The sequence below is a fragment of the Gorilla gorilla genome, chromosome 9, assembly GCF_029281585.2.
Source record: "Gorilla gorilla gorilla isolate KB3781 chromosome 9, NHGRI_mGorGor1-v2.1_pri, whole genome shotgun sequence".
NCBI classification, from domain to species: Eukaryota; Metazoa; Chordata; class Mammalia; order Primates; family Hominidae; genus Gorilla; species Gorilla gorilla.
Genome location: NC_073233.2, coordinates 86,586,076 through 86,599,685, shown reverse-complemented (window position 1 = coordinate 86,599,685; position 13,610 = coordinate 86,586,076). Strand labels below are relative to the sequence as shown.

The following is a 13,610-nucleotide window of genomic DNA, read 5'->3' as shown; positions in this document are numbered from 1 at the left end:
AGTGTGCATGAGGAAAAAGGAGGATCCAGACTAAAAAGAAACAGGATGGATATGGGAAGAAGCTTTTGCATCATTGAGGTCAATCCCCTCATTTTGTTGGTGGGGAAACAGGCCCAAGGGCAGTTAAAGCAGTAAAGAGATCTATACAGGAGCTGGGATCAGCCCACTAATAACAAAGCCGGGTAAAATCCTGTCGCTTCTTGACTCTCCTTTGATGAGAAGAGACTGTGAGTTTCACTCATTCATTTCTATATACGTTCATTGGTATCTACTCTGTCAAGCTCTGCGCTAAGCACTGGGGATACAGAAAGGAAAAAGACATAGTCTCCACACTTGAAATGGTATCAATTGAAAGAGAAAAACAAGTAAGTATGATAAATAATTCATGCTGTCATAGAGCTATGGACTGGGTACATGAGATATGGACAACCTACCTGAGAGGCAGTGTAGGTGAATGGCTAAGCGCCCAGACTCTGGAGCTCTTCCACTTATCTTCTGTGTGACTTTGGGTAAGGTCGGTTAAGTTACCTGGACAGTCCCCTGTTACAGTAGGGATAATAATAGTGTCTATCTTACAGAGCTATGGAGTGAATTAAATCTGTATGACTTGTTTAGGACAATCTGGGTTCCATTAGGGGGGTGAGGCAAAGCCTTGGGCTATGATCCTGGAAATGGTTGATGGAGATCTTGCATGCCTTGCAAAATCAGGTGACTCTGTGGTCAACCACAGGAAAAGATACCCATTTCCTGCTCCATAGGCAATTCTGTTCTTTCCTTGTCCCAGGCATCCTGCACAAAGGGAATGGGGAGAACCAGTTTGTGTCTCAGCAGCCTCCTGTCATTGGGAGCATCATGGGCAATGGGCGCCGGAGAAGCATCTCCTGCCCCAGCTGCAACGGCCTTGCTGATGGCAACAAGCTCCTGGCCCCAGTGGCCCTCACCTGTGGCTCCGACGGGAGCCTCTATGTGGGTGATTTCAACTACATTAGAAGGATCTTCCCCTCTGGAAATGTCACCAACATCCTAGAGCTGAGGTATGTAAGGTGATGCTTTCTTCATAGTTCCTAATAATATGCCTTTGCCATCCTTTGGGCCCCACCACATTACCTGCTGAGCCCAGGGAAGTGGGATAGGACAGAGCCTTGCCTGTCAGACTCTGAGACTTTTCACCTCCCAGCTCAAGCAGGTGCTGCTTCCCCAGTGCACTACAGTGAAGACAAGCTACCCAGGACAGGGAGATGTCCCTGGAATCCAGAGTACATCTGTGACATAGAAGGCTGCTAGCAGCCAAAAATTAGACTCCTTAGAAGCCATTGAATCTTCTTTCTGTTTCCTAGAAGTAAACTGATTAGAATGAGTCACATGAACCTTTTTTATAAAAACAAGGGGCTGGGTGCCATTGCTCATACCTGTAATCCTAGCACCTTGGAAGACCAAAGCAGAAGGATCACTTGAGGCCAGTCGTTTGAGATCAGCTTGTGCAACCTGATGAGACCCCCATCTGCAAAAAAATAATTTAAAAAATTAGCTGGGTGTGGTGGCACCTGCCTGTAGTCCTAGCTACTCAGGAGGTTCAGGCAGGAGGATCCCTTGAGCCCAAGGGCAGTTCCCTTCAACTGACCAATATCGAGAAAACTGACCTCTCTGCTCCTCAGGTGCTGCAGAAGCAGCTGAGTCAGCCTCTTTCCCCATCCTGACCCTGAGTGATGGAGCACAGCCACGCTTATAGCTCAGGGAAGGACCTGATATGTTGGATTTTTCTCTATGCCTCCCTAACCTAGATCATTTTAGAACCAGGGCACTGTCATAGGGTGGGCTGAGGGGTCATGGAAGAGTTGTGCTTTAGAGATAAGGGAGCCTCACACTCCCTTTCAAGAGGAATTGCACCAAGCTGCCTCCCAACTCCTTTAGGGAATGGAATCTGCCTGTCTTCTGGGCCAGGGTGCATGTGAGCAGGACAGGCCCTAGAGCTGGAAAGCCTTCCTCCGCAGTGGGCAGGGGAAAAGAAAACTCACTTTTGCTGGGTTCCTACTATTTGCCAAGCATAACAATTCTGTAAGGTGTTTATTATTATTCCCCTTTGGTAAATGAAAAGATGGAGGCTTAGGGAATTTAAAGAACCTGCCTGAGGTCCAGCTTCTAGAATGGTGGACCCGAATCCAGAGATCATTACACACCTCTGCCTCACCAAAGCCTTGTCACCTGGCCCAATGAGAGCCACTTCGACTTAATGCCTTGTTAAGTTCCTCCCTGGAGGTAAGATCCTACTGCAAGAATCTCACTCTGAGGCGCATGCGTGAAAGGAAGGCAGGGCCAACAGCCATAAGCCCTAAAGAGAAGAGTTAGTATTGGCCCCACACACAGGGCCAGACAAGCACACACGCGGTAGGTTCATAGGAAATCAGATATCGGCTGAATGAGAAGAGGACCACCAGTGGAATATTCTCTGCCCTTCTGCTGTCTATTATGAGTCTGACTGGCACAGACATCTGTCAAGGAAGAAGGATCCTTTGAGCATATTTGTGTCAGTCGGCTGCATATATGGACCACAACAGAAAGCGCCATGGACGAGGAAATCAGCTCGCCTCGGCAGAGAAGCTGTGCAACTTTGGACTAATCACTGAACCTCCCTGGACCTCCGTTTTCACCTCTTTCCAATAAGAGACCCCATTTTCCCTGCCTCCCTCCCACAGTTGTTGGGGAGATCATGACAGTGGGTGAGGAAGGGAGATATAAGTGAAATTTGAAAAAAATAAATTTAGAAGTATATTATCATTTTGATATATTTTTTCTTCCAGTCTTTTTTTCCTAGGCCTGTTTCTGTGTCATACCCTCCCTTCTAATTATAGTCTGTCTCCAATTCTGTATTCTATTATGAGGAGGCTCCTGGGAAGTGACCCAAATTTGGGTAACTCTTTGTAGGGAGGTGTGCATGTGGAGACACAGAGCAGTAAGCATGTGTATCTCTGGGTATGTGTCTGTACAGAGGAGAGAATCCACTATTCCAATCTCTGTCTTAGCCCTTGTTAAAGCAGCAGAATGTGTCAACCTAGTCCTCTTCCCCCAAAGTCAGCAGTAGTGGTGCAGGTGAAACCATGCCTCTTCTGTGATATGTAGCTGCTTGTAAGTGAACTTACTGACAAGTAATATCCAATATAAAATACATCAGTGTCACAGCTGCTAAGTCTTTATTTATTACAGTATTGTATAGTACCATTGCTGTCAAGTTTTCAGGCTGCTAATAATGCTTCTAACCCTGCTGCTAACACCTCATTCTTTCTTCTATTCCCTGCTCTCCTGTCTTCTGTCAGAAATAAAGATTTCAGACATAGGTAAGCCAACCAGTGGAGAATTTCCTACCTCACCCTTGCCTTGTTGCATGCTGTATGGTAAGCTGCACATGTCAATTTCAGATGGCTGTATGGCAAAAGAATCCTGTGTGATTGGAATTGATTGGGGTAATCAGTTGCAATGGGAGGAAGTCATTAATAATGGCAGGAATGGGTGGCAGGAGCCTGAACTCCTTGGATCTGTTGCAAAGTGAGGCAGTTACTTTGATAGTCTGAAAGTAATATGGGAAAGAATTTGAACCTTGGAATAGTAATTTGAATGCTACAGCCTGCTTATCCTTAGAATAAATGAGGATGTCATCCTAACTGCATTGAGCGACTTTGATAGTCATGATAGGAAGTCCTGAGAACATCTTGATCAGGTGAACAATCTGGAAGAAGACAGATTTCACATTTACACTTCTGTGGGCATTCAAGGTGCCTCAGCTTGGGGATGCCAGGCAACCCCACCCAAAAGGCTTGCCATCAATGAGAAAGCAGACTCCAGGAACCAACTGCAGAGATCAATCCCCAGATAGGAACTTTGTCCCAGAGTAGGTTTGTCATGTAGACTCACAGCGACATGCAGTAAACAGAAATGGGTCTAGTCAGGCACACCAAGAGAAGTGTCTGCCTGTCAGCATCACCTGTCACTATGGCATTCACCTGACTCCTGGATAGCAGTCACCTCAGAGTCCCCTGACCTCGCACACATTGTGGTGACTTGGAAAGTAACCATGGGCAGATAGAGCTGCAGCTTGCGTGGCCACAGAAGTGGCTCTCAGTTATCCACCTGCAGCTCAGATCAAAGTGGCATGAGGGTGGTGCTAAGTTGGGATGAAAGAAAGTCTTAGGGGTGGTGGAAAGAGTCAGACAGACCCAGAATCTAATAATGATTCTATCTCTTTCAATTGAAGTAGCTACATTATTCATGTAATAATTGTATGTGTTATTTTAAGATAACATTTATTATATAAGTAGTAAATATAATTATTTAATAATTCACATGTATAGAACATTTACTATGTAGCAGATAGAGGGTTATGTCCTTTACATGGACTGTAGCATTCTATCCCCAAACCACTCTGTGAAGCAGATATCCATTATTATATCCAGTAGACAGATGAGAAAACTGAAGCTCCCCAATTATGTGGCCTTGAAAAAATTCCTTCATCTCTCTAAGCTTTAGTTTCTAACATAAGGTTAATAAAATCTCCCTTGGAGTCTTGTTGTAATGATCACAGAAGATATTTGTAAACTATTCAGTACTTTTAGGCACAGGGAGGAGCTCCAGAAATAGTAGTAGTAGTAATAATAATGATAACATCCTATAGAGCTAACAGTATTATAATTTATTATCATAACAATTATTATTATATGATAATTATGATGTCTCCATCTTCCCCAAAAAGGAATTAAATCCTCTTACACCCAAAGGCACATGTATTAAAGTAAATCAAATAGAAATTGGTAACAAAAGAAAAAAGGAGGAAACATATATGTGATTATTTATTGATTAAGCTCTGAGCTTCCTGGCAGCCAGTGTAAATAAGAAAACATAATTATTTTCATACTTTATGGTATCAGAAATTGAAAACATGCCCATTTCTCAGAAGAGAAAATTTTTTTCCTGACAATGAAATCTGAGATTTTCAATGAGATTTGTATGGATGATACTGAACTATGTAATGACCCATGCCTTCAACTTCAGTTGTACAGAAAACACAGAAGTACATTTCACATGAAGGTCTTGGATTAAAGCCTAGCATTTAATGTTGACACATTCAGTTAGTGGTGGCGGCTGCGTAGGACACAGCCATGACCCAGGAGGACATAGCTGGGAAGAGTCAGAAGGCCAGGTGCTGTCCAGCCCTGCTGCACATTCACCATATGGCCTTGGGCTGGTTACCTGGCGTTTCTGGTTTCCAGTCGCATCTATAAACTGAAAGAGTTTGTGGTTTGGGAACATTTTGTTTCTGATGTTCAGTGATCTTTTTATATATCCATGGTATGACTTTAAACCCTTCGTCAATTAATTGTTTTCTTCGGTACTAAAAACTTTCTAAGATGAACCAAAGTAGAAAGGAAAAAATGAATCACTTTCTGCCTTGCAGTTTTCTAAAGACAACCAGAAGACAGAGAGCCTGGGTTCAGCTCTGATATTAACTGCCACCTGGATATTGGCAAATCTCTTCCTCTCTCTGGGCTTCAGTGTCCCCATCAGTAAATGTTGGAGATGGATTTTAAAAATGATAGAGTTGTATCTCTTCCTCCATTAACTGTCTCAGCCACTCCCAGTAATACGGCTGGCCCCATGACTGGCAACTGTAGCCTGTGTGTGTGCTTCCCCGGAGCAGACTCATGTCTGCCTTTTGCTTTTCCAGCCTCAGTGCCAGCCTGCTGTGTCAGGCATGCTCAGTACAGAAACCCATAATCCATGGGGCATCTTCCTCTATGGACTCCTTCAGGAAATAAGCATCTTTGCCTCGTCCCAGAGCTCTTCCCTAGGGTCATGGAAGATGTTTGAAGCCTTTTCTTCAGAAGTACATTTGAACTCCAGTGTCCATCAAACCCAGCTACACATATTATATTAACTCAGAGCCCTTAACTGTCCCGGGAAATAGGTTGAGCAGGGCAAAATAAAGTCTGACATACTTAGTGTTTCCACTATGCACGAAATCTTCTAGTAGTTTCTAAAGGAACCAGCTTTGCTTAAAAGCTGCCATTTATTGGGTATTTTATTTTTTAGTGGAACAGGCACTATGCTCAGAGGTTTATATTCTTCATGCAATTTTGTCCTCAAAATAATCCTTTGAAATAGGTGTGACTATCCCCATTTCTCAGCTTAAGAAAACTGAGGCTATAGAAGTGATGTGACCAGGGTCACTTAGCCAAGTGGATGGTAGAACTGGTATTTGAACCCTTGACTGTGTGGCTCCAACACTCAACCTCTTCCCACTGGTTCTGAGAACCAGGGAATCAAATTCTGCCAGGGCTGCCAACTGCTGTCATTGAAGGACACTCCTTTGCATGAGGCAGACCTTACTTAGAGACAAAGAGAATTCTCACTCAGAAGCAAGTGAGCCTGTATGTCCCTACAGACTCCTAGATTCCCAGGTCCTACTGGGAAACTCCAAACACCATCCAGAATGAGGGCAGAGTGAAGCTTGGCTTCAGCTCATTAACTTCAGGAATAGTACCCTGAAGGCCTCTTGATTTTACATCACTTCCAGAGAAACTAAGGTTATGTTTGAGGAACTAGAAGAGAATGTGGGTCCTTAGAGACTTCTACAGCAAACTGAAAATGAAGCTGTGATCTTACTCTGTGTCCAGCCCTGCTCAGGATACTGGGCATCAGAATTGAATCAGAATCAGACATGGTCCGTTTCCAGGAAATGCTCCCTGTCCACACAACCAGGCCTGAGGCCTCCACTGAAGGCCGTCTTCCGTCTCATGCTCTGAGACATTTATGATTTGTAGAGTATTCTAAGGCCTTGCTGCTCAAAATACAGACAAGCAACATTGGCATGCTCTGGGAATTGTTAGAAATGTGGACTCTCAAGTTCCCCGCCCCAGAACTACAGAATTGAAATGTGCATTTTAGCAAAGGCTTCAGGTGGCACATTAAAGTTTAAAAAGAACTGCTCGAAGGCCATGGTTCCCAAATCTGGCTGTGCCTCCAAGTCACTTGGAGAGATCTCAAAGGTATAGATGCCCACACCCTTCAATCATTATGGGTAAGGCTATTTTTAAATCTCTCCAGGCCATTCTGATGTGTAGCCATGTTTGAGAACCATCACTCTAAGATTGTTAGCAGTGAGCGTTTCCTATGTATACTCCAGACAGGGAGGCTGATTCAGCAGAACTTTCTGGAGTACTTATTCTGCATCAGCCCAGTTCAAAGCAGCAGAGACTGGTAATCAGTCCCTCCTCTTGAGGAGTTCAAGGTTTCATCCAAAAGACAGACAATTAAACAGAAAAATTTAATTGGTGCTACAGATACTAAAAGTATAAACTTTGTACGCTCTAGTGGAGACACAATGAAGGAAGAGGCCAGTTTTACCAGTGGGGAAGAAGAGGGGGTTCAGGAATGGGATTACAGATGAGCTGAACCTCAGAAGATGAGCAGGTACTCCCAGGTGAATATGGGCAGAGGAACCTTTTAGATCCTGAGCAGCAGGGTGGGGAAGTAGAAAGAACACAGACTTTGGAGTCAAGCAGAACTTGGTTGGAATTTCATCCTGCCACTTAGGAATCTGTGGTCCCAGTCAAGTCACTTCACCTCTTCCAGTCTCAGTTTTCTGAAATATAAGGGAGGAAAGTACCTACCTTATATGGTAGTTGTGAAGAAAATGAGGTCATGTGTGCATCAAGTGCTAGCGCAGTGTCTGGGACAGAATGGGCATCCCTAGGTGGTCACAGATGCATTCTTATCAGTGGTAGTCATCTCTGCAGCTCTGTTCTGCAGACAGGTGGCGCTGCAGCCTGGTGGAGTCTAGATGGGCATCATAGATGCAGCTGCAGCTCCCAGGGCCAGGTGGCAGGAGGACGAAATGAGTTGAATGTTCAGAGAGCTCTGCAAACTAGAAAGGGCTGTTGAGATGTATAATTTCATTTGATCCCAATGACAAGCCTGTGAGCCTAGCCGAGCAGGGACTTAGTCATTCGACAGCTAAGGGACCTATGATTTGAACTATTTAGGTGACTCACCTAAATGAGAGCCTACACCTTCTAAGCTCAAAGCTAGTTGTTGTTTTCCCTATGCTTAACTTACCAGCAGACCTCAGATTTGTCCTTGGGCTGAAAGATGCAGCCACAGCTCTTATAGACTCTGAGATAATCCTGCCAATGCCACCCTGTCCTGGAATTCACTGATCTGAGAAATTCCACATGAGTGACACTTCTCTGGAGCAGTGCAGGGAGACAGGAGCTGGAAACTCAGGGGGCTAATCTAAGTGGACAGGGCCTCCTCACCATACCCCCTCAGGGACCCTTTTCTGCCAAGGTAAATAGCACCAGTTTATCATGAGTGATGTGCAAAGAAATGAAAAAAATCACCCCGCCTCAGAGCTGTCATCAGAAAAGCAGAAAGATCAAGGCTGCCCCAGGATTACACAGTAGGATCTAAGGTCACCGCATTTTATGTAGCCAGAATTGATGTCATCTGGGAAGCTTAAATCTGTGCTACATTATAGGGTAAGTCTCAGGGGACATTTCAAAATAGACAGGATACCTGTCCTGTTTACTGCTAACCCCAGAAAAGAAGTAAAAGAAGAGCTAAATAATGCGAATGCAAACACTACTTAAGTAATCTAAAAATAGACATGCCATCTACTTAAAACAAGTGGCTGCTATGGGCTAGAAGGCACGAAGCAGAACATTGGAAAAACAGAAATGAACAAAATCCAGTCTCTTCCCTTCAAGTATTGACGATTGGGTTTTGGAGGCACACACATAAAAGAACAGTCACAGCATTATGTCCTATCGTCCAGCAATGAATGGATGCAAATCTCCATGCACAGGGAGAAGGCTGGGGAAGGTTTGCAGAGGAGGGAGCATTTGAACTGACAGGTGAAGGGTGAGTAGGAAAGGGAGGGGCGGGGCACACTGCAGAGCAGGAGCAGCACGTGCAGGCAGACTTGAGGCATGCTGCAGGGACAGGTCTGTGGCCAGGTGTAGGGTATCTGGGAGGTGTAGTGTAGGGAGGGAGGATGGGAGGGTGGAGCAGCACAGCAGAAAGCTGGGATTTGTGCAGGGGCAGGGAGCTCCTAACTTCTCTGTAAGAGTTAAGGAATCCTTGAAGGGAAAGCATTGAAATGGCAGGTTGGTATTTGGGTTAGATCAAGAATGGCTTGAAGAGGACCCAGGCTACAGGCGGAGAGACCTCCCCTTGGTTCGAGAAGGATGTGACGGGACAGTAGTATTAGGGTTAAAGAGGAAGGACAGTTGGAGAAAATCATATCAGGTTAGTTGAATTCAGGGAGAGAAAACCAAGGAAGGAAAGCCTTGGATCTGGATGCCTGGCCCCTTTCGAGGTAGCCAGTCCCCAAGGACACTGTCCAAGGCAAGAGACATTTATAATGACAAACCTGCCAGGGCCAGATTAAGACCTTCAGTGACTTACATACTGAAAAGATTATGGTGCCCCAGCCTTCATAGGGAATTCAAAAAATACAAATCTGTAAAATAAAATTTTGCTTTTCAAAAGGACCCCAAACTTACCTACCTGATAAATGCAAAATAGCTTCTTTCTAGACTTTTCAAATTCTCTTGCTTTCATCTTGAAGGGGGTCTGCAGTGCTCTGGCCCTGCTGGTGCTCTCATCACTGCTCAGTCTGTCCCGAGTCCCTTAGCACAGTTTATGCCTCACTGTGCAGTGAAAATGGCCAGCACCAGACCATCCGGTCCAAACAGAGCTTCCTTTGAATCAAAATACCTTCCGGAGACTTGGAAGGGGCTGCCAATATTGAGATGCAGTTTTAGGGCCCGGCAAATGTTCAGGCCATGCACAGGAACTTAAAATTAGCTTCTCAGAAGCACCAAGTTCAACTCCAATGTGCCCTAGACTTGAAAGAAATTGTATGTCAGTACCAGGGGATAAAAAAATTCAGGCTTAATAAGAGATATCTACTACGTAGTCATCTCCAAGTGCAAGAAGAGACACAATCATTGGTAATTAAAATAATAATTATTATTGAGCATCTACTACACTATGCTACTTGGCATTTTTTATTTTCTCTCTGGTTTCCCCAATATACTAGCAAGGTAGCTGTTAACACCCCTATTTTGCACATAAAGACAATTCGAGGCTCAGGAGGTCGGGTAACTTGCCCAAGTTTCAGAACCAGGAAATTACAGAGCTAGACTTGGAACCCAGACTGTTCTGATTCCAAATCCTGTGCCGTTTCCTCACCCTGTGGCTAGAGGCAGTGCTTTGTCTCCCCAAGGCATCTCTGTAGTCAAGCTTCTCTCTCCTCTGTTGGCACAGCCTGATCTTTATAACTGTTTTCCAGAAACAGAACCATCATTAGCACTGCTCTTCTGTGTTGCTTATTTTTTTTCCTTGGGTTTCACTGCAAATTACAAACTAATCCTGCAGTTCACTTATATCTGACTGCCAGAGGGAGACTCCTGGGCTCCTGATAAGTGTAACATGAGTATCCACTGAAGACGGTGTTGATGCTGCTGACCGGGAGTCAGAGCCAGCCAGGGTTTCATCCATCAGTCCCAAGATGGAGATGAGGGATTGCTGTAAAGATCCTGTGGAAAAGGGCTTGTGTTTTTGAACTCTTGAAGTGTTTTTTTAAAGTCAGGAGCATCCATCCTTCTAGCTTGAATGAACGGGACACCAGTGGTAGGCCTCAGTGATCACCTTCTTAAGAAAACATGTATTTAGCACCTGATACAAACATGGCACTGAGCGGGTCATCTTAATCATTTCATCTTGAAGGGGTTTTTGCAAGAATAGTGCAAGGGGTTCTTGCAAGAATTGCAAGGGGTTTTTGCAAGAATAGTGGGTGGGAAGGATAGTTAAGCCAATGACTGAGGTCAGAAAAATTGGGGAACCATCACCCAAAATAGGGGCATCATCCCCATAAGATATTTTTGCTTGGATTCTAAAGGGCCAGGGGTTCATCTGTACATCTCCAGCTACTCATAGGAAAGAAGAAAATGCTCACCAGTTGGCCATGTCTTTGTTTTCTAGTCACAGTCCAGCACACAAATACTACCTGACCACAGACCCCATGAGTGGGGCCGTCTTCCTTTCCGACAGCAGCAGCCGGCGGGTCTTTAAAATCAAGTCCACTGTGGTGGTGAAGGACCTTGTCAAGAACTCTGAGGTGGTTGCGGGGACAGGTGACCAGTGCCTCCCCTTTGATGACACTCGCTGCGGGGATGGTGGGAAGGCCACAGAAGCCACACTCACCAATCCCAGGGGTAAGGCCTTGCCTTAGAGACATTGTCAATAACATTTATTGGGGTATTTTCCTTTTCAGAAAAACATGCGTGATTAATATTGCAAAAATTTTTGGAAAATACCAAGAAATATATGGAGGATGGTAAAAACTGTGATAATTCCACCTGCCAGAAATACTCCCAGTTAACATTTCCTGTCTTCTCTCCTAGTCTTTTTTCAAAGTGTTTGTGTGTATGTAGTGTTTACTAAAAACAAACAAAATGAGATCACATTAAGAAAACTGCTTTTTTTCCCTAAATGCTAGGTCATTAACATTTCTCCATGTCATTAAATTGTTTCTGTGTACTCATTTTTAATGACTATATAGTATTCCAGCAAATGGATGTCCCAATCCTCTACTATTGGACATATATGCTGCCTCTCATGTTATTGTTACACAAAAACATTTTAGTGTATCGTGTTTTCATATGTTCATATGCTATCGGGTGGGTTAACTGTAGGTCTCAATTCTGAGTCCCTCAAAAAGTTGAACCTCTAAATGCCCACAATCACAATTTGTTATTCTCTTATTCAGCAAATATTCAAGTACATAGAGTGGTTGCATAGATAAGTTTGTTGCAGCAGAATAAATAAGACTTGAGTGTGAATCACTGTGACATGGGTGAGAGGAAGAGGTGCTCTCTGAGAGGCAAGAAGAAAGAGCTGTTCATGGGGGTTTAGAGCCAAGAGAGACCCCTGTGCCTTGGAGACTGGGAAAGCTTTTTGGAGAAGCCATCATTATCCACACTCAGTGGAGTGTTCACTGGGTTGCAACCCTATAGCCAGTGATTTACAGTGTCTCAGCCCCAGGGTCCTCACTGATTGAATGGGGGTAATAATGCCATCCGTGTCTACCTCCTAGGTTTATTCTGATGGTCAAAATTAATATGTTTAATAATAACCTGTAGAAACATTATAAGTGATTGTATTATTAAATAGTCCCAGATTTCAGGGCCTAGTTTCAAATCAAAGCAGGAGATTCTAGTGAAATCAGGCATTCAAATTCAGACTTTGTCATCTACAGCTGAGTGACTTTGGGCAAATCATTGAAGTTCTCTGAGCATCATTTTCCTTATCTGTGTAATAGGGATATGCTGCACAGTTGTGGTACAGATTGAATATTAGGAATGTAAATGCTTAGCTCAGCAGTACCCCGCACATGGTAAACATCCCATAAATGATGATTCCTATTATTGTTGTTCCATTCTATCACATCACATCATATCAAGTCACATTGTCTCTACCACATACCTGGAGTGTCAGGTGGTAGTTGTGTGGGGTAAATATTGTATCAACAAAGGCTAATCCTGCCTAATTATGATTTTCAAATACTGAGAGAGTAGCCAGGAGTGGAAAGAACACTAGGCTTGCACTTAGAAGTCCTATATGGTTTTCCTCCGCTACTGGCTGGCCCTGGGACCTCCTCCTCTGGGCCTCAGTTTCCCCATTGGTCAATTAATGAACAGGTTGGGCTAAATAATCCCCAAGACCCTTTGCAGCCACAACATTCTACTCTCTTAGGTTTAAAACAGTTTTTTCTGAGAATTTTTATTCTCTCCAGGGCTTTTCAGTTGTTCTCCACACGTGTGTTCTCTTCCCCGCCCTCGTGGCCCCCCACCCTCACACAGATGAAGTGGCAGTGCATTTACCCAAAAGCCTGTGATTAACCCACATAGAAATGACAAGGGTGCCACACGATATGCAGGCACTTTGCAGCAGGGAGGAGAAAAGATGTCCGTCTATTTAACACAACAAAAGGAGAAAAAATTAGGTAATTAATCAGGGTACAGATCACTTCTATTAGCCTGTGCAGCCAACTCTGTAAACAAGAAACCCAACTATTCTTGGAGCACTCATCAGTCCAAACAGATGGAAGAGAAAGACAGGGCATAGCTAGGCAGACAAGAAAACGCCTGTCTTGGCACTTACAGAATGAAATTAATGTACATTCACGACAGGACCATGAGAAAGGCTTCCCAGCCTTGAGGCTGCCTGGTCCTCTGTGTGAAATCACTCTCCAGCCTGACCAGCCTAAGAAGGAACAGTTGGTGCTCCAGCAGGTTCTCAGCACTCAGAGGCCCCTGGGCATCTTAAAGCACCCTGCTGGCCAGTGAGAGACACGTGGGTCCCCGGAGCAAAGGCCTTGAAACTCACAAAGTGCCAGCCACTTTCTCATTATTACAATGGTCATTAATAATTATTGAGGGCTAGTTACTACAAGTCAGATGTTAGAATCCCTGTTTTATCAATGAGAAAATGAAGACTTCAAAGTGAAGTAATATGCCCAAGTTAATACGACCAGAAAATTTTATAATTCAAGTCTC

General features: G+C 44.2%; 1 protein-coding gene across 2 annotated transcripts in view; it reads left to right on the top strand.

The window, feature by feature from the left end:
* Positions 1-13,610, top strand: part of TENM4 (teneurin transmembrane protein 4) — a 777,096-nt gene that overhangs the window by 712,674 nt on the left and 50,812 nt on the right. Inside the window, exons 24-26 of one of the 2 annotated variants that reach the window (XM_063693427.1) lie at positions 785-1,034; positions 3,312-3,332; positions 11,035-11,267. In XM_063693427.1, the coding sequence (XP_063549497.1) occupies positions 785-1,034; positions 3,312-3,332; positions 11,035-11,267 (504 nt within the window). The remainder of the gene's footprint in view (positions 1-784; positions 1,035-3,311; positions 3,333-11,034; positions 11,268-13,610) is intronic. The other variant, XM_055356895.2, reaches the window with a different exon arrangement.